The 20,409-nt window shown below is 58.8% G+C and overlaps 6 protein-coding genes across 6 annotated transcripts; 4 read left to right on the plus strand and 2 right to left on the minus strand.

Annotated features, from left to right (window-relative positions):
• Positions 1 to 314: 314 nt before the first annotated feature.
• On the plus strand, positions 315 to 2,060 carry VTJ83DRAFT_2274 (uncharacterized protein; the record flags this gene model as incomplete). The annotated part of the gene is made up of 1 exon (XM_071008526.1): positions 315 to 2,060. One exon carries the CDS (start codon positions 315 to 317, stop codon positions 2,058 to 2,060), a length of 1,746 nt encoding a protein of 581 aa, XP_070868814.1.
• A 686-nt stretch (positions 2,061 to 2,746) lies between these two features.
• VTJ83DRAFT_2275 (uncharacterized protein) lies at positions 2,747 to 3,984 on the minus strand (the record flags this gene model as incomplete). Its single annotated transcript, XM_071008527.1, has 4 exons — positions 2,747 to 3,549; positions 3,648 to 3,720; positions 3,797 to 3,905; positions 3,971 to 3,984. The coding sequence occupies 4 exons, from the start codon at positions 3,982 to 3,984 to the stop codon at positions 2,747 to 2,749; spliced, it is 999 nt and encodes a 332-aa protein (XP_070868815.1).
• A 724-nt stretch (positions 3,985 to 4,708) lies between these two features.
• VTJ83DRAFT_2276 (uncharacterized protein) lies at positions 4,709 to 7,143 on the plus strand (the record flags this gene model as incomplete). Its single annotated transcript, XM_071008528.1, has 3 exons — positions 4,709 to 5,943; positions 6,022 to 6,147; positions 6,213 to 7,143. The coding sequence occupies 3 exons, from the start codon at positions 4,709 to 4,711 to the stop codon at positions 7,141 to 7,143; spliced, it is 2,292 nt and encodes a 763-aa protein (XP_070868816.1).
• A 341-nt stretch (positions 7,144 to 7,484) lies between these two features.
• On the minus strand, positions 7,485 to 9,298 carry VTJ83DRAFT_2277 (uncharacterized protein; the record flags this gene model as incomplete). Its single annotated transcript, XM_071008529.1, has 3 exons — positions 7,485 to 8,892; positions 8,971 to 9,050; positions 9,128 to 9,298. The coding sequence occupies 3 exons, from the start codon at positions 9,296 to 9,298 to the stop codon at positions 7,485 to 7,487; spliced, it is 1,659 nt and encodes a 552-aa protein (XP_070868817.1).
• A 2,752-nt stretch (positions 9,299 to 12,050) lies between these two features.
• On the plus strand, positions 12,051 to 12,972 carry VTJ83DRAFT_2278 (uncharacterized protein; the record flags this gene model as incomplete). The annotated part of the gene is made up of 2 exons (XM_071008530.1): positions 12,051 to 12,234; positions 12,302 to 12,972. The coding sequence occupies 2 exons, from the start codon at positions 12,051 to 12,053 to the stop codon at positions 12,970 to 12,972; spliced, it is 855 nt and encodes a 284-aa protein (XP_070868818.1).
• Positions 12,973 to 15,361: 2,389 nt separating this feature from the next.
• On the plus strand, positions 15,362 to 19,822 carry VTJ83DRAFT_2279 (uncharacterized protein; the record flags this gene model as incomplete). The annotated part of the gene is made up of 2 exons (XM_071008531.1): positions 15,362 to 18,313; positions 18,374 to 19,822. 2 exons carry the CDS (start codon positions 15,362 to 15,364, stop codon positions 19,820 to 19,822), a joined length of 4,401 nt encoding a protein of 1,466 aa, XP_070868819.1.
• Between the last annotated feature and the right edge of the window lie 587 nt (positions 19,823 to 20,409).

Genomic DNA, 20,409 nt, shown 5'->3' on the forward strand with positions numbered 1-20,409 from the left:
TCCTCCTCCGCGCCAGGACGGTTCCTAACTACCTTCTACACGCGGCTGCTGCGTGCTCTCGTGGTCTTTTCGGCGCATCCGCCCCTCCCCCCTCTGGAAGAGTTCCATTGGGCCTCGCTGTGCAGCGCGAGGAGCATGGAAAGAAGCACACCCCGACAGCCGGCAGACAGGGCCGAAAGGAACCACGACACGCCGCGTCACACGCTCCAGGCCTCCCGACACACCAGATAACCGCGAACCAGGCCCGCATCCTTCTCCTTGCCCTTCCCGGTAACCCACCGTCTCCATAGCTCGCCGTCGCGACGAACAAGAGCATGCCGCCGCGCCGCTCCCACAAGAAATCCCGGACCGGCTGTCGGCGGTGCAAGGCCCGGAAGATCAAGTGCGACGAAGTCCACCCGCGATGCGGCAACTGCGTCAAGCATGGTGTCAAGTGCGACTTTGAGTACCCCGAGGTCCTGATGGAGCTGCAGGCTGCCGCCGCCACCAACGCCGCCCGGTCCCCTTCCACTCCCGCTTCGACCGCCACCTACTACTACGGCTCACCACACCCCCAGGTGGCTCGTTTCTCCCGCGCCGCCTCCGTCGCCTCCACCCACCATGCCTCCTCGCCCGCCGCCGCGCCCCTGTGCCGGCCCATGCCGACCCCTGTCGTCTCACAGACCACGCCTCCAGGCCATCGGCTGCTCGAGCTTCGCCTGATGCACCAGTACACTGCCCTGACCTGCAAGACCTTCACCTTTACGGCCCCCGTTACCGAGGACATCTGGAAGATCACGGTGCCCAACCTCGCCTTCTCGGGCTCGCAGCACCTCGCCGATGCCATTCTCGCCGTCGCTGCCCTGCACCTCCGCAGCACCATGCCCCACGACAGGGAGCTCGTGCGCGCCTCCCACGCCTACATGGCGGCCTCGCTGGCCGAGTACAGCGCCGCCCTGACCAAGGGCATCAACCCCACCAACGCCGAGTCGCTCTTCCTCACGTCGGCTCTGATCGCCTTTCAGGCCACCGCCACCCGCGTGTTCATGAAGGATGAGGGCATGGATATCGATGCCGACGCCGCCCGCGGCCGGAACCACCCTTCGGGCTGCTACACCATTCCCTTCTCGTGGTTTCACGCCTTCCAGGGCGTCAAGGCCATCACCGCCGCCTCGTGGCAGTACCTGCGCGGGAGCCCAGTCGTGACCCAAGTCATCAACTCGCAGGCCGTCCTGCAGCTCGACTTCAGCGCCGGTCCCAACACCTTCTTCGGCCACCTCCTGGATGGCCTCGACGAGGAGCTTGCCGCCATGGCCGGAGACTCTTCTGCATCTTGCGTGCAGCCGGTCCCGGGCCAGGGCGTCCCGCTCACGCCCAACACCCCATCGGCGGCCTACCCTCAACCACCATCCGCACCACCACCGCAACAACCACGACAACAACCACCACCGCCGCCGCCACCACCGTCACAAACCCCAAAACAACCCTCCCCCGCCACTGCCGAGCTCATCGCCTCAACCCGCCAAGCCTACCAGCATGCCGTCGCCGTCCTCAACTGGGCCCACAAGATCCCGCACAAGGGCGCGCCCCTAGCCTTCCCCGCCACCGTGTCGCGTCGCTTCATCGAGCTGCTCGAAGAACGCCGCCCGCGCGCCCTCGCCATCCTCGCCTGCTTCTTTGCCCTCCTGAGATCCATGGACTCGATCTGGTGGCTCCACGGCATGGCCCGCCGCGAGGTTCTCGGCGTCGTGTCGCTTTTCAACTCGGACTACTTCGGCGCGGACGCCTACAGGACGTGGTGGCCGCACTTGGAGTGGGCCATGAGGATTGCCTTGTACGAGCCTCCGCCAGGGCAGCAGCCATCCGGCAAGGATGGCGTGGTGGAGCCTCCGGTGCCCCCCGAGATTTGGGGCGCGGATTGGTACCAGGAAGAGAAGACGTTGCAGGAAAACCAGGAAAGAACGGGCGGGTTTGTGAGGCACATCGAGCTGGTCAGCCAGATGACGAGCGCGGTGCAGAGCATACCTCCGGTGCCCGACTCTGCGCCGTCGTCGCCGCCGCCGCCGGGGCCGCATGGGTGATGGAGAGAAAGAAGAGGAGAGGAGAGGAAGCGTTTGAGAAGAGACAACGAGCTGGGAGGTCTTGGATTGGGGGGGATGTGCTGAGCAAGGTCGCTTTCACCGATGGAAAGATGGGAGAGGATTGCTGAATCTGAAGCGAGGGCCGAGAGGGGCTGGGGGGAGCGATGCCTCAGGCATCTAGCTCGGTACGGCTATGTGGGATATCTACTGCTATCGGCAGCAGCGGCGTTATTGGGAGGAGCTCATCTTGGGAAGAGTGGCTGGTTGGGTACTCTCTGTCTGCGAGGGAAGCTTTAGCGAAGGCGTTTGAGGCGAATCTCCAATTGGGTCTTATGCGTGGAGGGCATGTACTCTGTGTTCTGGTATATATCACAAGCGCCCATCTTTGGGAGAAGAGGAAGAATTCTATCTCCACTTTTGGACAACGGGCTCGGTCGCGGTGCTGCGGCTGACGAAGCCATGTACACGATATCGGATACCATCTACTGTAGCTAGGAGCGCAGAGATATCGTAAGTGCAAAACAAAAAATAATGGCGCCGTTGTACGTCGGAACTCCAAACGCCTCCTTGCCTTTTTGGTTTCTTGTCGACAGCCGTGAATCAAAACGCAGGCACACCACCAGACCCACCCGCCCTCTTCTCCCTCCTTTGCACTCTCCATCTCACCAATCCTCTCTTTCTCCCTCTTACACATCCACCTTCCTCTTCCTCTTCGTCTGCTTGTCTCGGACCGCCGCCTCTTCCTCGTCCTCCCCATCTTCCGCCTGCTGATCCCTCCCCCGCTTCAACCCCTTCATCTTCCTCGTCTGCAGCCCGCTCAAATCGATCTTGCCCACGTGAATGCGACCGATCTTGTCGCCCATGGAGTCGGTCGAGATGTTCTTCTTGGTCCGCTCCTCGTTGGGGTTCTTGGCGCGCCGCATCGCCTCCTTGAGCAGCGCCTCGTCGGGCTGCTGGACCCGGCCCAGGCGGAAGTCCATGCGCGGGCCGTGCTCCTCGAGCTCGACCCGCGGCAGCTTGTGGCCGGAGCGGCGGGTCCGGATGGCGTAGCAGCGCAGGCGGAGGACGGGCTTGGCGGAGGGGTCGGCGGAGGACGACGCCGAGCCCGTGGGCTCGTCGCACGTCACCACCACGCAGTAGCGCAGGCCTTCGACGTCGATCTTGTCCGAGGGCTCGCCCCGGAAGAAGTCGATGAGCATGGACTTGGCCGTGGTGTACTCGTTGGGGACGGGGGACTCGAAGGCGGTCCCGGCGAACACCATCAGCGGGCGCATGCCGACGGGGATCTTTTCCGTCTTGAACTGCGAAATGGTCCGGAAGGTCTCCGGGTCGAGGCAGAACTCGAGCATGTCGAGGATCTTGTGGTCAAAGGTCCGGACGAAGGTGATGGTGTGCGGGCGCTTCTTGTTGCTGCTGCCGAACAGGAGGAGGCTGCAGTCGTTCTTCTCGGAGAAGAAGGCGAGGGAGGAAGAGTCTTCGAAGGGGTGGACTGCAAAGAGGGGAAAAAAAAAAAGGACAACAGTCAGCGGCTGGCCGAGGCTTTTGCAAGGGGAGGATACCATGGCCGATGAAGGGTATGGAACATACTGGGATTCTTCTTGGTGAAGCGCTTCGCATGGGTTTGCCTCAAGGAGTAGAGGTCGGCCATGGCATCTTGGGTCTGGATGGTAGCTTGCGTTAGCGTACGCCCTCGGACTCACGGTGTGCCAGCAAAGGGCCATGCATGAGAAACATACGATCTGGCTGCACGAGGTGCCGCGCAAGAAGAGAGCCGTCTTGGGGTTCTCGACGATCTTTGGCGCACGCTTCTCCAGCGCGCGCTTGGAGCGGGCATTCCGGGGTTTTCTGCAGGGATCCGGTTAGCTGCGTTTCGTGCTCAAAAAGATGTAGGCCCGGGCAATGCGACTCACATTTGACGCAGCATTGTTGCGACCGGAATGGCGATCACAAGCGTAGGTATGGTTGGTGATGGTGATGGTGATTTGCGCTTGCAGACTCCGGACATGGCGCTCTCAAGAAAATCACAAGTCATGCTTATCGATAAAGAAAAGCTGCTGTGGGGCGGCGGCCGGGAAAGCCTTGGCGCGTTGCTGTCTGTAACCAGCGATTTGTTTACTTTGCGCACGGACCACCCCCTTTTCCAAAGGCGCCCCCTTTCATCACTTCAAGGAGAGGGCCATGGTAGAGAAGTGATAATGCTATACCTTAGCAGCACCTTGAAAGCTAGGAACCCCTTATATGTACTCCATGAATGTACCTTGTAATTCTTTAGCCAGTTCAAACCGAGAATTCTCAGACAGAGCCATCTGTTGAGGCCAGCCCCTGAATGGACTCGGAACCTCTTCCCACCTTCACCTTGGACACACTCCCCTCTTGAGGCGCCTTCCTGGGCCATACTGTGACTGCTCAGAATTAGGACTTCTAAGGGACCGTCTGTGGTGTCTTGTATCCCACTCCGTATCATGCTGATGGTGCTCCTCCGCGTTATTGGCCGCGGTCAAGCCGGACCCGCGCGGGTCCGGTCGCCCCTCGTCCGGCTTCAAGCCATTCTCCTGCTTCGTAGCTTTTGAAATTCTGAATTCTGGTGCCCTAGGGCTAGTCAAAGAAGTCGAGCTTTGCCAAACTTTTCAGTCTCTGTCATCAACAGAATGGACGGTTGGCGAAATCTTCCCAGCATGTCTCGCCTTTCACCTTTCTCCCTTCGGCGCTTTTATTATCAACAGCCTTCTCTGCGGCAGCAAATGGAGTCCCCTGACCATGATGGAGAGGCTCCTACAGCGGGGGCTGTCTCTGTGGATGCTGGAGCTGGCCCGGTCTTGGGACCTTTGACCGAAACCCACTCGACCGCCGCTGCCGAGGGCTCGATGATGACCACCGACGACAGCGACATCGCCATGAGCAAGACTGGCGATGAGGACGGTGTTGACATTGCGAAGACCAATAACGCCATCAAGAACATTGCTCAGACCAAAGCCAAGGAGGTGACGTTTGTCGATGCTGACGCCGCCCCCGTTGCCTCAACCGAGCCTCAGCCGACCACCGCCGCGGAAGCCCGACTTCCTGCCGGTTCCGACAAGAGCCCCGTGAGTGGCAACGGGGAGACGAACGGCGCAGCCGTCACCAAGTCCGGTCACACTGCTCAAGTTTTGGCAGATGCCAAAGTTAAGGAGGCTATCCATGCCGACGTCAAGCAGGTTGCTCAGACCGGCCAGGTCCAAGATGAGCGGGACTCGATGACGCAGATTGCCGCCCTCATTTCTGCCGACAAGAGCCCTCTCTGCGAGACCAGCGAGGTTCGCAGCGCAGACATTGTCAAGCTCGACACCATGAGCGAGGCGTCAAGCCCCGGCCAAGTCAAGGAGATGCTGCAGATCGGCCTGGTGGAGTGGAAGCCGGACTCTGTGCTGTACAACAGCCACTACGAGGCGCACGTTTTGCCGCCTTTGGACTATACCAAGGACGAGGCGCTCGGCATGCTGGCCGTAGATATCGACCGCAACGACCATGAGGGCGACGTAGACACCCTCTGCGCCTCGTGCGACAATCCCGGCATGAAGAAGTGTCAAGCTTGCCTCACCGGGTACTGCTCGCGCGAATGCCAGCTCGCCGACTGGGCCATCCACAAGCACATCTGCGGCCAGCTTGCGGGCGACTTTGCCGACGACAAGCGGCCCACCCCGGAGCATCATCGAATTCTCTTCTTTCCGGCCTTTGAGCACAAGCTCCAGTTCCACTGGGCCATCCGCCACAAGACTGACCAGGGTGACTGGTGGTTGAACAACCACGCGGATCTCCTGACGTACGGCACGACGAAGGGCATTCAGGGCATTTTTCAGTACAAGAAGCAGGAAGTCATCGATGCGGCCATGGTCCTTCCTGACCGGTGAGTCTTAGGCGCTCTGCTTGAAGGGCTTGGACTGTTCGGGTGGCAGAACCCAATTCTAATCCGCATGACACACAGCCGTATCGGTCGCGCCTTGACTCTTGTCACCTACGACATCGACAACTACCACGGACCCAGCGAGAAACCGGACCCAAGGGTTGTGAACCGGAGCCTCAACGCCTTGCTCGGACCAGGCTTTGTGCGGTTGGTTGGCTCCTGTACCTTCTCTCTCAACGCCGGCCTGTTGGCTAACCGCTGTGCCTCTCCAGTGCCCGATTTGGTCCCATCATCTTCTTCTCGGAGCTCACCCTCCCCAACGAGGCTCCGCTACAGACACGCGACGTGACCGCGCGGGACCTGCACACGCTCGTGCGCTACCTCGAGCGCCGCGACGGCCTCTGCCTTTCCGTGCCGCAGCGGTTCCGCGATGAGACCATCCCCGCCCTGCGCATCAACGACATCGCCCCGGGAATCAACCAGGCCGTGGGCGTCCCCAAGCGCTTCGAGAGCGTGCACTGCCCCCTGCGCCCTTCCGTCCGGCCAGACTACATCTGCGCAATTCCCTTCCTCCTCGGCCTGCGCTGGTACCTCCGCCCGGCCAACCCGGCCGGCGCCGAGCCCCAGTGCACTCTGTGGAAGGACAACAACATGAAGTACCTCGGCCTGGTCTGCGAGCCGCGGGAGCTGCTCTCTCTTCCCGACGGTGATGATGCGGGCGCCGGCTGCGACGACGACGACGAGGACAAGGAGAACCGTCCTGTCGCCGTCAGCGCTGAGGTCCTTGACATCCTCCCCCCCACCGCCCGCATCATCTGCCCGTATGCGTACGGACCCTTCATGACCAGCGTGCTGCTCCTTCACGGGTCGGGTACGGGCCGCGTGGACTGGCGCCATGTCATGGCGCTCAACGCGTACCTGGACGAGGCGTACATCTCCAAGACGACCATCAGCCGCAAGGGGTTCGCGGCGTTTTGGGAGGAGTACAAGGCGTCCAAGGTGGCCGTGGGCCGGGCCGAGTGGACCGAGGCCCCGTCGCCATGGCAGTGGGAAGGTCAGGAGTTTAAGGACCGGCTTGGTGTGTTTAACCCGTCGCTGGTCCGGCTCAAGATTTCTGAGGCTGTGCAGATGGTGTGGCTCTCCGTTATGAGAGCGGTGAATGGCGTCCGTGTGAGGGGTTGGGGCGCCGAGGTGCAGATGTAAGGTGGGGTGGTCGGAAGGGGGGCGGCGGTGGGGAATGCGGCAGGGTGTGATCGAGAAGATATTATAGGTGAGGAGGCTTTGTAGAATTAACACACCCTGCCGCGAAACTGATCAGAACTGAACACCTAAAGGAGTAAGAAATCGTGTGTGTGTGTGTGATGCGAGCAAAAGGGCGCGTCTTTGTAGCCCTGCTGAGAGAGTCTGGGATCCATATTTCCCCTAAACCTCAATACCAAGATATCAACCATACAGTGGTCTGTCCCATGTGATTGAGGTGAGACTACGACGAAATATATATACAGGAAACCCAAAGTAGAACACACCCCTTGGGCCGGGGAATTTTACTTCGTAGCCCCATCCTTGACTCTCTTCGGCGAAGGCAAAGGCGGTATCCAGCCCGCTCCCACCGCCACCGCAAGATTCACCAGCCCAATGACCCAAAACCCCTTGGCATACCCCTCCCCGCCATCCATGAAGCGAAACACAATGGCAAAAATCACTCCTCCAAGGTTCCCCGACGCCCCCGTCAGCCCTGCCAGCGCGCCAACCTTGAGAGGATCTGGCACGTGCGGCAGGAGGCTGAAGTTGGCACCGCTGCTGGCCTGCATGAAGACGGCGGCAAGGGCGATGAGCGCCACGGCGCCGCCTTCGCTGTTGCCGGAGCTAGGCCCATCATACAGCCGACCAACAATCACGAGCATGGCGCCGGCGCCGAGGGTGCAAAGCGTAACCCAGCCTTTCTTGAACCACAGCGCCGAGTCCGGATCCGCAAGCTTGCGGTGCTTGGACCGGGAAGCGAAGCGATACAGCAGGTCTGAAACGATGCCGCCGAGCGGTCGCGCGACAAAGTCCAGAAAGCCGAACATGGCGGCATAGTTGGACGCGGTGGTTTGCGAGAGGGAGGGGAAGGTCGCGGCGTAGTAGGAGGAGAGGACGGCGTTGATGGCGAGCTCGGAGCCAAAGGTGCAACCGTAGCAGAGCATATGGAAGGCGGTTTGGAGGGAGAGGAGGTTTGCGCGGGGATGCGTGTCCGTGGTTGTGAATCGGGGTTGAGGCCGGGCTGGCGAGGGTGGTCGCGATTCCTTTTCTGTCGGTATTGGAGTGGCGGTGGTTGCCCCCAGCGGGCTGAGGGTGTTGGACAGGTCAGATCGGGAGCCAGCGTTGATGTTGGCGGCGGCGAGGAGCGTCTGCTTAGGTGGTAGAGGACCCAGAATGGGCTGGGCCTTGATGCCCCCGGGGCCGTCAACGACGATGGTTTGGTCCGTCTCAGAACCGCTCTCCGTGGTTATGACATCCTGGACTCGGATATGTCTGTCGCTCCACTTCCCCGTCGGCGCATCCGGGCAGAGCAGCAAAAGCGCGACGGCCGTGGTGATTACCATGGCAAGCGGGACGAGGAAAGTGAGGCGCCATGCCTGGCTCGGGGAATGGCCGCCGCTGACCAGTCCGTCGTAGACAGCCGGCATGATCAAATAGGTGACGCCGCCACCAGCCACGCCCCAACCTCCTGCGATACCGTTGGCCGTGCCCACAACGTTGTCATCGAAGAAGGCCATGCACCAGACTTGAGAGGGAACAAAGACGCCGCCAATAAGGCCGATGAAGAAGCGGCTCAGGTAAAGGCCGGTGGCATTGCGCACCAGGGGGGCCAGGCCGAGAGGAACGGACCCAGCGAGAAGGAGCCCGCCGAATAGCTTTCGGGGGCCGTACCGGTCGCATAGCGGACCAGAGACGAGGCGGACGAGGAGCCTTGATCACCAGTTAGCAAGCAAGCTTGCAAGCTCGCCGTGGTCAGCGGGTTATGGTGTGTGCATGGTAGGTGCTCACGTAGCGCATAGAGATATGATGTTGGAGTTGGCGACTTGTTCGGATGACAGGTGAAGGTCATTTTTGATAGTATGGGTCAACTGGCTACGTTCAGCCCTTCTGTGACCCTTTGCTGTCGTGTTGGGGGGGGGGAGGAGGGGGCTGGTGAACATCATACCAGGGGTGGGAACGTGTACCATGCCCAGAAGGCAATCATGAAGCCAAACCAGGAAAAGAAAAAGACACGCCCATAGGGATCAATGGGGTTGAGGAAGGGTATTGACTGCGCCTTGAGGGTGACCGGGTTGACGGCCGGCGCGGCGTACAGATGTGAAGGCTTGAAACCCATGGCGTAGTGGCGCCTGGAGGTGGCGCCCTAGGAGATACAGTCCTACGGGCAGAATACGACTATACAGGTTTAGACCGTGGCTAGCTCTCCAACAAGGAGGCTCTTTGGTTGTTATACGGGATCGACGAGCCCTACATGGCGCGGACAGAAACGTGTTCTCGACCCACCAAGGAACCGAGGATGGAAACTCTAGCTACGCTGCCTAGACCGTTCCGTTCATCGATATCTAAATCTCTGGAGTAAGCGCGCCGCAGAACTAGAATCTTCCCATGACAGAGGCGATATTTGCCGGCGGTGACTGCGGCGGTTCAGTGGGGTGTGCGGGTTTGGCGTGATAAAAAGTCCTAGGAACTGCCCACTTCCCGTATGATAGCCGGATGCGGATCCACTAGGCCAGCTGGGCTGTAAGGCTAGGCGAGATAATAGCGATCACGGCATCCCCTGGCCTCGGAGATGCCACGCCGAAGTCCCGAGACTGGTAACTACCAACGCATGGCGGATCTCTCCCCAATGACCCAAGGTACGGCGACTTCCCAACGGCAGGCCCTGTTCACCAGCTTGCTTTAGCCGGGCAACGATCCTGTTGCTCCTGTGGGCGGCAATGCCTTACGAAGACCCTGAGACAGAACAGCCCTCGTGGGGTATGGAGCAGTCGACCTGGTCCCTGGGTGGAAGGGGCGGAGCGGAGGACAGTGCTGCATCCTGGGGATTCTTAGTGGCGAGCTTTATTATACCCGGGACGCCGAACTCTCCGAGAAATACCCGAGTTGATACCACGGTAGTCATCATCATTACGAAATTGTGCATAGCGCTCGTGCGCAGAGTCGTAGTCGAGTCTTGCGTTGAATCTCAACGTTTCACAATGGGTGAATCTAGAGTCGTCAGGATCCAGATTTCAATTCGCGATCTAATGGCAGCGATCTGACCACAGATTCGAATGGCTTTTACATAAGGTCGATAAGAGCCGCGCGGTGCCTGGACTATTGACCATCTCCGCAGCGGCTAAAACGGGTAGCACACCCAGAAATAGACACTCTCTCGAGACGTATAAATAAAGATCCCCGGACAAGGTGGTTGCTATGCAATGTAACCTTGCGGCAGCTCACTTGTCCACACAAGTGCGGAAATACACATCCTACATGCTGTACAAGACGCTTTTGTCCTTTCCGATTCTTTCCCCTCCTTTCTTTCTTCTCAAAAGAAAAGGAGAGATTGAGGGCACGTCCATTGAAGCAAACCCAGGAAGATCTCTCCACATTGCGAGTCATTCCTTCAACTGTTCAGCAATTTGGTAGATCTGCCCGAGTCACGGAAGAGATCCAGCAGCCGGCACTTGATGGGAGGCACAGGGTCGCAAAGGCCGCAGAATCTCAGTGGCGGAATCGCCCCAGTTCTTTAGCAGCTTTGGGTTGTTCATCGGGTACTCCGCATATACTGTGTGGTCATCGGGGATATCCGCCACAATCCCAATTCGTCTGTGCCAGGGGTTGACCAGATTCATCAGCTCAGAATCTTGGGTTCGGTTTTTTCTCTTTTTTTTCTCTTTCCGCTCAGCCCCAGACCCACCCTTGAACTCATTTGGCTTTTAAGCTCTCGAGGATGGGTGTTAAGGAGCTTGGCCAGGTTGTTCAATGGGTTAATGAACGAGGTTGGCTTACTGGCTTCGAGGGAGTCATAAATACAGGGAAAGGAAAGAAAGAGGATAACAAAAAAAGAGCATAATACAGATGTGAGAACATTTAGAAATGTGATTTGAAATGATCCTCGAGATGCCTGCAACGCGTCATGGGCCCAGCCAGTCGTGCGCTCTTCGATTGACACAAAAACCAAGCGGCATTGAGGCGGCTGTTCCCTTTGCCACTTGAAGGGAGCATGGAAGTCGCCTGGAAGCAGATAGTTTTTACCTTGCCCCCGACCCTCTCGGCAAGCGGCTGTCGGCGGCGACGGCGATCGATCGATCAATTGATCACATGGCTCAACAAACTGGGTGTCTTGGAGCCTCACGTTCGGGGCATCCCGAGAGAAATGAAAGAGACCAAATAGGAGAGAAAACGAAAAACAGATGAAATGGGATCGTTCAAAGGAAGAAAGAAAGCGACCGCGGAGCAGATGATTTGAAAAGTAGCGATGCCCGGGCGCGTGGTATGGCTGGGCGCCAAGACGGCCGTGTCAAAGTGGATATCCACTTGATTTGTCGGCGTCGGTTGTCGGTCGGTCCAACCGTTGAGCCTAACTGTTGACAAGCTCAACGCCAACTCACCATCGGCCGACAAGAAGACCAGGAAACCCATGCGAAGATTGAAACTGTCCTAGACCGAGATGGAAAACATGTCCTTTTCTGGAAATTCTGCTTTTTTAAGCGCTGATCCTTTCGATGGCCTGCGCTCAACGCCGGAAGCCTCCGCCTTGCTTCCGGCCTTTGGTGGGGCCCCGAGTCCCGGAAAAGTGGGTCCGGAATGCCCGCGCTCCGGCACGGGAAGGAATGAAACGCCGGCATCAACAAAATCGGAACAACAAACGGCGGAAGCCCGTCGGAGACAAACCCCAGCGAGAATTTTCGCCGGTAACCTCGTATTGACTCAGGTAGCTCTAGAATAACACCAATACATAAGTTCTCTTGTGTTTTGGAGCGTGCCTGATCTTGATGGCCTGACGAACTGCCATCGAACATTCGCCTGACGTGACTCAGCCTTTCTCTAAAGCATGGTGTTTACTTGAGGGACCTTGAGGTTTTCGTTCTTACCGTTTCACAATGTTACCATCAGACGATAGTTCGAGCAGGGGCTCGTCCATTGCGGAGGGGATGACGGAAGCCAAGTCCAGAAAGGCCCCCTCTTTGCTCTCCAGGGCATGGGGCCACCTCAACCAAGACGTTCGGGCCTCTGGCCTAGCAGAGCTTGAGCTCTTGATACTTACCTTTTGCATCGGCCTTCAAGGTGAGCAGGGTCTTGTTCCCTATCCTTCGCCCCGCATCCAGTTCCCACGAGGCTTACACCCCACCAGACGCCGTTTCCTTCCCCGACTTTCATTGCTTCGCCTCCAACCAAACCGGCAATACCGTCTTCCTCATCATCGCCATCGTTCTCCCGGAAGCCAACGGCGAAATGTTCATCACGGCCAATATTGGCGTCGCCCTAGGCTTCTTCCTGCTCTCCGCCATGCTGACAGGACAACTTGGCCATCGCGTCGGGCCTCGGCGCCGGGGTTGGCTCATCCTATGCAACCTCATCCAGACTTGCCTCGTCTTTGCCGCTGCCGCCCTGCAGCACATCCAGCATCGGCAAAACTCTCTGCCCCCCGAAGACAAGACCAACCTCGCCACCCTCTTGGCCATCGGCCTCCTCGCCTCGGCGGCCGGAGGGCAGGTGGTGCAGTCCCGCGCGTTGCGCATGACCGAGATCACGACGGCCATGGCCACGGCGGCGTGGGTGGATTTGGTTATCGACCCGGGGCTCCTGGCCCCCCCGACCAAGAACCGGCCGCGAAACCGCCGCTTGGGGTTCTTGGCGGCGCTGCTGCTGGGGACGCTCTCGGGGGCGTTTGTGTTCAAGCGCCTGGGCTCGCCAGCTGCATTGATGGTGTCAGCTGCAGGGAAGGCATTGGTGGCGGTGATGTATTTGTTCAATCCTGCGGAGAGGGAAAAGGAGAAGGAAGGGGTGCAGTGTGCGGTTTGATGGCAATTTAAGGTTCGAGGAGTGCATGGCCCAAGGGGTCCTAATGAGCGTCTGATATGATCTCCTGGTATAGAGGCAGGGCGGGAAGCACGGCGTTTGGCTGTTATATGCATATAATGATACCAAGTTTTGATGTTTAGGTAGAATCTCAACGGACCGTGGAGTAAAGAGTTGATCTTGAGTTTGATGTTGCGGAGAGATCTGCTGCTAGGCTGGCCTGTCAAGGAAGGTTTTTCGGGATTTTCGTCTTTTCTTTTGTTCCTTTTCATGATCGCTTTTCTTTCCCTTCTTCCTCTTCCTCTTCTTTTCCTTTTCCTTTTTTTCTCTTCTTCTCTTCTTATTCTTCTTATTATTGTTATTATTCTTGATATTTCTCTTGTTCTTCTTCCACTTTTACTCTTTGAAAAGGAAAAAAAACACTCCCGTGACATTCCGGCCCCTTCTGGAGGGCTCATGGCGGGCGGGGGCGATCGCAGTGCCTCATCCCTCAGCGGCCTGTCGGGAACATTTTGCAACGCATGCAACCCCTTGGCACAGGTTGACAGACTTTCTCAACTCACTAAGATGCCACCATGTAGCTTCAAAAGCAGTGGACGCTCTGCCTGGGATGGGAAGTAGCCCCTGCTGTTTTCTTCATCCCTTCCTGCCATGGTATCTCCTGATCTCATCCGCGAGGCGGGTGGTTGGCCCTGATGCTTTCGTCCCGAGTGAGGGTGCCATGCGAAAAGAACTCTCCAGACGTAGGGGTCGTTCACCTTGAAAAAATCATTGCATTGAATGAGGACATCCCATCAACAGAGCTGATTTCTTTGCGCATTAGACGGTGGAAACTATTGGTTCCTGGCTTTCCGGCCGTGCCTGCCCTCTGCGGCCCCTCTCCGGCCTGCCTGCCCGGTGGGGGGCCGGAGCAGCCGCCCGAAGCTCCTGCCTGGCCCCACTTTTGCTGAGCTTCGGTTGCCGCACCCCACAGCGGCCGATGCACCTGACAACGCGTCCACGGCGCGTCGCTCGTTCCGCTATTATCATTCTCTCGTGGCACAACGCACAATTCACAAAGGCCACCCAACCCACCAAATCGCTATTTCGCCCTGCTTTGAGGCGCCGAAGACATCACCACGTACCGAATGCGCGAGATGCGAGCTTGGGACTATTGTTCCCACCAGTCCCCGTCCTCATGACACGCAACAATCTGAGCGAGCACTTGGGCTGGCTCATCAACACCATCAAGCTCGCGCCACCCGCCGTGCCCAAACTTCCTGCGGCCCCGGACCCTTTTGTTTTGTCTTCGTCTTCCGTCTCAACTTTGACCCAGGACCTTTCATCGCGACCCGCTTCTGTCCTCGAAACCCGCATCTCGGAAAATTTGGGTTCTTTAAACCTAACTTCTGCCACCCCCGCCGCACCTCTTCCCACACCAAACCCCTCCACCTCGTCTTCTTCAACTTTGCGCAGCCAGTTTTCTCTTCCTCCCCGCCGCGATTCGATTTCTTCCTCCACCACCGCGACCCTTGCCCGTGGCCCCAATTCTGCCCAAACCCCCACAGCAGCGTGTGGTTCTCACGTTCTACCACAACCTGCAGCTCCCTCGCCAATTCCTCCTCCCACCACTTCCGCGAAGCCCGCGGGTCACTTGCGTGAGAGGATGGATCGGCACCTTGAATACGGTTTGTCAGGCCAGCCACATGTGAACAACATGAATCAGGCCACAGCCGCTTCCACTCGAATCGGCCCTTTGCAGCGGGCGTATTCGGCATCGCTGGCTCCCCGGGCTGGATCGCAAAACGATGCGGCCTCTGATTGTGACGACCGAGAGGACGCAATCTCGCTACAGAGCGCCATCGACCTCGCCGACATCGATGATGACATCTTCTCGGACCTTCCTGGTCTGAACGAGGGCGTTTTCAATGAAGGATCTCGTTCGTTCTTGGCTTTTGGGGAAGAGAAGACTCCGTGGCGTGAAGACTTCGCTGAGCGGCCCGAACCCATCGAGAGGCGGGCCAAGCGCCAGCAGAATTCTCACAAGGTCCCAGAGAAACCGACCGTGTTAGAGACGAACCCGGCGATCGGCGACGACGACTTCCCGGACATTGACGACTTGATCCCGCCGTCTTCGATTCTCAAATCGGCCGCCAAACGTCGTGCCAAGTCGAAGGTGTCGCATGCAGAAGCCTCGAGCTCTCAAGGTGCATCCGACCAAGCCGGCCTCAATCGCTTCAACACCGCGGTGCAGGCTCGCGAGACGCCCAGCCGGAAGCGCAAGACGCCGTCCTCGCCAAGTTTCTCCCATGATGAAGACTTCGAGACAGTGGAAGCGACTCCTTTAACCCAGCCGAACAAGTCCACTAAGAGGACTCGGCACCAGGTCATCGCCGATTCGGATGATGAAGCCATGTCGTCGCCAGCACGCAACTCCGCCGTGGATACCGCTGCCGCCGGCAGTTCCCGCTCAGCCATCGGTCTCCAAATCCGCAAGCAAGACGATCATCACATGGATGTTGAGATGGATCTTCCCACCATGGGCCTTCCGTCAAGTGTACCACCTCATTCAGGCTTTGTCTCTGCCACCCTCCAGGAGATACAATCCGATGTGCCGACCGACATCGCAGACGGTACTTGTTCCGATAAACACTCTATGCCTCGGAATGATCTCCCTGCTCAACAATCGAGAGAACCCCGCGACTTGGGAACAGATCGCGATGGGCACATCCTGAAGCTCTTCCTTGAGCGTCCGTCCGTGCTGGATGCAAAGGTGCTTTTCTTCGAGGAGCAGCTTTGCAAGAATAAGGAGGACTTCACTCGGTGTCTGCGTGTCAATGCACCAAAGGAGGAGCGGGAGCGTGTACGGCAAGCACGGGAAACGATCACAAAGCAGCGCAAAGCACTGGACGACATCCTGACACACTATAAAACCTGGAAGGATCTGAACAATCAGCGGGAGGAGCTCTTGGCGAAAGTCGCCGATGCTTTTGCCGAGGGAAAGGATACGGCTGACCAGGAGGCCCAGTTGGACGAGTTAGCAGATCGGATCGGTGTGGAGGAAGCAGCCCTTACAGGCCTGCTTGTCGCTGCCGGCATCCAGGACGTTGATTTCCTGAAAGACCCTCATGGCTCCATCGCGGTCCCCGAATCACCAGCTGCCCCAGTTGTCCGAGCAACCCAGCCTCCCAGCAGGCCAGCCCCTCGGTCTCCGGTGAAAGGAACTGGTGCCATCCACGGCTACAACTCCGAGGTTATATTTCAGACCCAGTTTTCACAGACTGGGACCCAGGAAACAGCATCCCGTACCACGTCAGCGAACAGTCTGAGGTTACCGCATCCCGATCCGTCCGTGCCGTGGACCCAGGCACCTTCGAGGTTTAATGACCCTCACATGCCGAGCACGAACTCCAGAACCAACCCAGACATTATCGACATCGACAGCATCGGCGAGCAAACGACGGCGAATCAGACAGCTCGCGGGCCCCTATCACCCCTTCTCCCACGACCACCAGCTCCCGCCGCGCCGCCTACAAGGACGCCTGCCAGAGTTGCCCATGCTCACAACTCATTTGGCTCCGACCAGTTCGATGACATCAGCGACGAGGAAGAGATGCTAGCGGCTGTCAACAGCCTTGAGGAAGAGCATCTGCGGCTCACCGCCGCTGCCGCCAGCGCCCCCCGTGCCCGGTCCGTGCTGTCAGAGTCCGCAGGCAACCTGACCCCGTCGTTGCGGAAAAGGGTCGCCGCTAAGAACGACGCACCCCGTGTCCCCAAGGCGACGATTAACCCGGACCTCATGAAGTATCCATGGTCCAACGATGTCCGCCGTGCCCTCAAGGACCGCTTTCGCATGACTGGCTTCCGTCACAATCAGCTCGAGGCGATCAACGCTACTCTGAGCGGCAAGGATGCCTTCATTTTGATGCCCACCGGCGGCGGAAAGTCGCTTTGTTACCAGCTCCCTGCTGTCATCAAGTCCGGCAAAACCCGTGGCGTCACGTTGGTTGTCTCTCCCCTTCTAAGCCTGATGACTGATCAAGTCGCCCACCTGGAGAAGCTGAACATTCTTGCCGCGGCGTTCAACGGCGACGTCACCCCCGCTGCTCGCAGCCACATCATAGGCATTTTTGGGAAGGACCACCCCGAACACTTTATCCAGCTGCTCTACGTCACCCCTGAGATGATTAGCAACAGCACTTCCTTTTGCCGCGGCGTCGACATCTTGTACAAGAAGGGAAAGCTTGCCCGCATCGTCATCGATGAGGCTCACTGCGTCAGCCAGTGGGGCCACGACTTTCGACCTGACTACAAGCAGCTCGGCAGATTTCGACGATCGTACCCCGGCGTCCCGGTCATGGCGCTCACGGCCACCGCCACGAACAACGTCCTGGTCGACATCAAACACAACCTGGACATGCAGGACTGCGAGATGTTTACCCAAAGCTTCAACCGATCCAACCTCTTCTACGATGTCAAGCAAAGGCCAGTGCGCTTCAATCAAGGCATCGCCGAGCTTATCAGCACCAAGTACGCCGGGCAGAGCGGCATCATCTACACGCTCTCGCGCAAGTCGGCCGAGAAGACAGCCTACACCCTGATGCATGACCACGGCATCTCCGCCCGTTTCTACCACGGCAGAATGGAGTCGGATTCCAAGATCGAGGTTCAAAAACTGTGGCAGAGCGGCAAGGTGCAGGTCGTCGTCGCCACGATCGCATTCGGCATGGGCATCGACAAGCCCGACGTGCGTTTTGTCATCCATCAGTTCCTGCCAAAGAGTCTTGAGGGTTACTATCAGGAAACAGGGCGTGCCGGTCGCGACGGCCAGCGATCCGACTGCTACCTCTACTTCAGCTACACCGACGTCTTTGCCCTGAGGCGCATGATCGATGAAGATGACGAGGGGAACAAGGTGGACAAGTCGCCCCAGGAAAAGGAGCGCCAGCACGACATGCTCAATTCCATGTTGGCATACTGCCATAACACGAGCACCTGCCGCCGAGTCCAGATCCTGCACTACTTCGGAGAGAAGTTCGACGCTGCTAAGTGCGGCAAGATGTGCGACAACTGCTCGACCGGTAAGACCGACGGCACCGTCGTACTCAAGGACTTCACCGAAAACGCAGTGGCCATTCTGTCGACCGTTCAAGCCTTGAAGAAAGTCACGATAGGCAAACTGGTCGAGGTGGTGACCGGAAGCAAGCACGTCGGCGACCACCGGGACCTTCCGGGCTTCCGGAGCTGCAAGGACTTGAAGAAGCACGAGGTCCACCGCATCATCATAGAACTTCATTATGAAGGCGCGTTGGCGGACCAGACTGTCTTCGCACAGACCAACGCGATTCCCATCACCTACTTCAAGGTATTTTCCTGCCTTTTTGGATTCCCCTCATCACAGCCTATGCTAATTATGCTCCGGCAGATTGGACCCCAGGCCGACAAGTACCTTGCCCCGAACAGTAAACACCGGCTGAAGTTGGAGACATGGCGCAGGGACGTCGAGTCAGCACCGACCGGCAAGACGAAAACCAGTGGTCGCCGGCGTGATCAGGAGGACGATGCCTCCATCCAGCCTGCGCGACCGCCTCCGTCAACAAACGTCTCGTCCCCTGTCGCAGGACCGTCGAAGAAGCGCAAAGGCAAAGCCTCTCGGATGACGTATCTCGACGAAGAGGACGAGGAGGATGAGATTGACACGGGCCGCAACCTCCACCACAATGGCTATGAGAGGGACAACTTTGTTGTCTCGGATGAAGACGCAGACGATGGCAATGGCGGATCGCCCGCGTTCGACCCTCCTCGCTCTCACGCACCTTCTCGTCACCCTCCTTCCCGTGCCGTGCCCCCTCGCGCACCATCACCCCGCCGTGCTCAATTCCAACCGCAGCGCCGGCAGCAAACCCTGGACGAGCTGGGGCCTCCCATCTCCCGGGATCTCCGCCTCGAGGAGGCCGGGCTGGATGATATCCATCAAGACGTCGTCCAAGCTTTCGTCGATCGGGCTCGCGTGATGGAGGAGAACCTCCGCAACAAGTTCGGCCTGCGTCGCCCCATCTTTACCGAGAGCCAGTACCGGGAGATGGCCATCCGCTGGACCACCACCGTCGCCGCAATCTACACGATCGGTGGCATCGACAGGCAAAAGGTTGACTTGTACGGCGCGAAGTTCGCCTCATTGTGCAAGCAATTCCACGATCAGTACCTGGAGATGACTGGTCAGCAAGCTAGCCCGTTGGCAGCGGCGGTGGTGGCATCCACGCGACCTAAAGAGCGGGAGGTGGTCGACCTTATTAGCGATGACGAAGAGTACGACCCCGAACCGTCTGGCGCCCTTGCTGGCAGGCAGCCCGAGGCCGATGATGAGGAGGGCCCCCTTGATGAGGATGATGATGACGACGACGACGAAGAGGCGGAGGAGGACCTCGATGGAGACCCTGACGAGGACCCTGAATCGTCCCGTTTCTTCCCCGCACGAGATCACCGGTCATCATCTTCGGACGGTGTCGACACTGCTGCCGTGAAGGAATGGCATAAGCAGTTCGAAGAGCTCAGCCGCAAGTCCAAAGGGACAAGCGGGACATCCTCCAAGGCCGGTGTTCCCTCCGCTTACTCGAAATCGAGTCGGCCTGCGGGGGGTGCAGGGTCCTCGTACCGCGGCAAGGGCGGCAAGGGCGGCTCCTACTTCCGTCGTCGCAGCTCATCCGCCGGGGTGAGCAAGCGCAGGAGGGCTGGCAGCAGCACCTCCGCTGGCAGCGGCAGGGCCAAGTCCGCCAGGGGGTCGTACAAAAAGAAGTCCAGCGGGGGCAGCGGCGGGGGCGGCAGCAGGGGCGGCGGCGGCGGGGGTGGTGGCATTCCCAGCATGCCCTACTAAGTGGCCGCCAAGGGGTGCTGGTCCACGGGGTCAGTGATGGGGAGGCGGCTCACGAACGACTCGCAACATTAGTTCGATGAGCAAATACCACCCTCAGTCGCCGCCGCGAGTCCAGCCTCGGGCCTGCGGGAATACTGTCAAACGGAGCCTGGCAAAATTGCCGCGGGTGAGGGCGCCAAGGGGTCTCACGAGTTTTCCCACGGTGGGGGCGGGGGGGGGGGGGGGAGCGACGGGGAATCTCTTACCCGCCACGGGGTCAGCTCTGATCGCCAAGGGGTTTCTTTGCTTTGGCGGTTTGTCCAAAGTTCCTGCGGCGGGATTTCGCCAGGGCGTTTTCGCCCCGGCCCCCATTGACCCCTTCACCCGCCACAAGGTCCGGCCCCGTGGTCAAACCCGCGGCGCGGCAGCGGTGTTTCTTGTAGCCTCACGACGGCTTCGGCAAGGCGGGTGTTTTTTCTTTTTTTCTTTTTTTTTTCCACAACTTTTTTGATACAAATCTCTCTACATGGCAGCGGGTCAACGAGCCTCCGCACCACTGGCTCGGGACGTCAACATTGCGGCATCCATCCTTAGGAACCCACGGTGTT

Source organism: Remersonia thermophila, chromosome 2 (genome assembly GCF_042764415.1).
Source record: "Remersonia thermophila strain ATCC 22073 chromosome 2, whole genome shotgun sequence".
NCBI classification, from domain to species: Eukaryota; Fungi; Ascomycota; class Sordariomycetes; order Sordariales; family Chaetomiaceae; genus Remersonia; species Remersonia thermophila.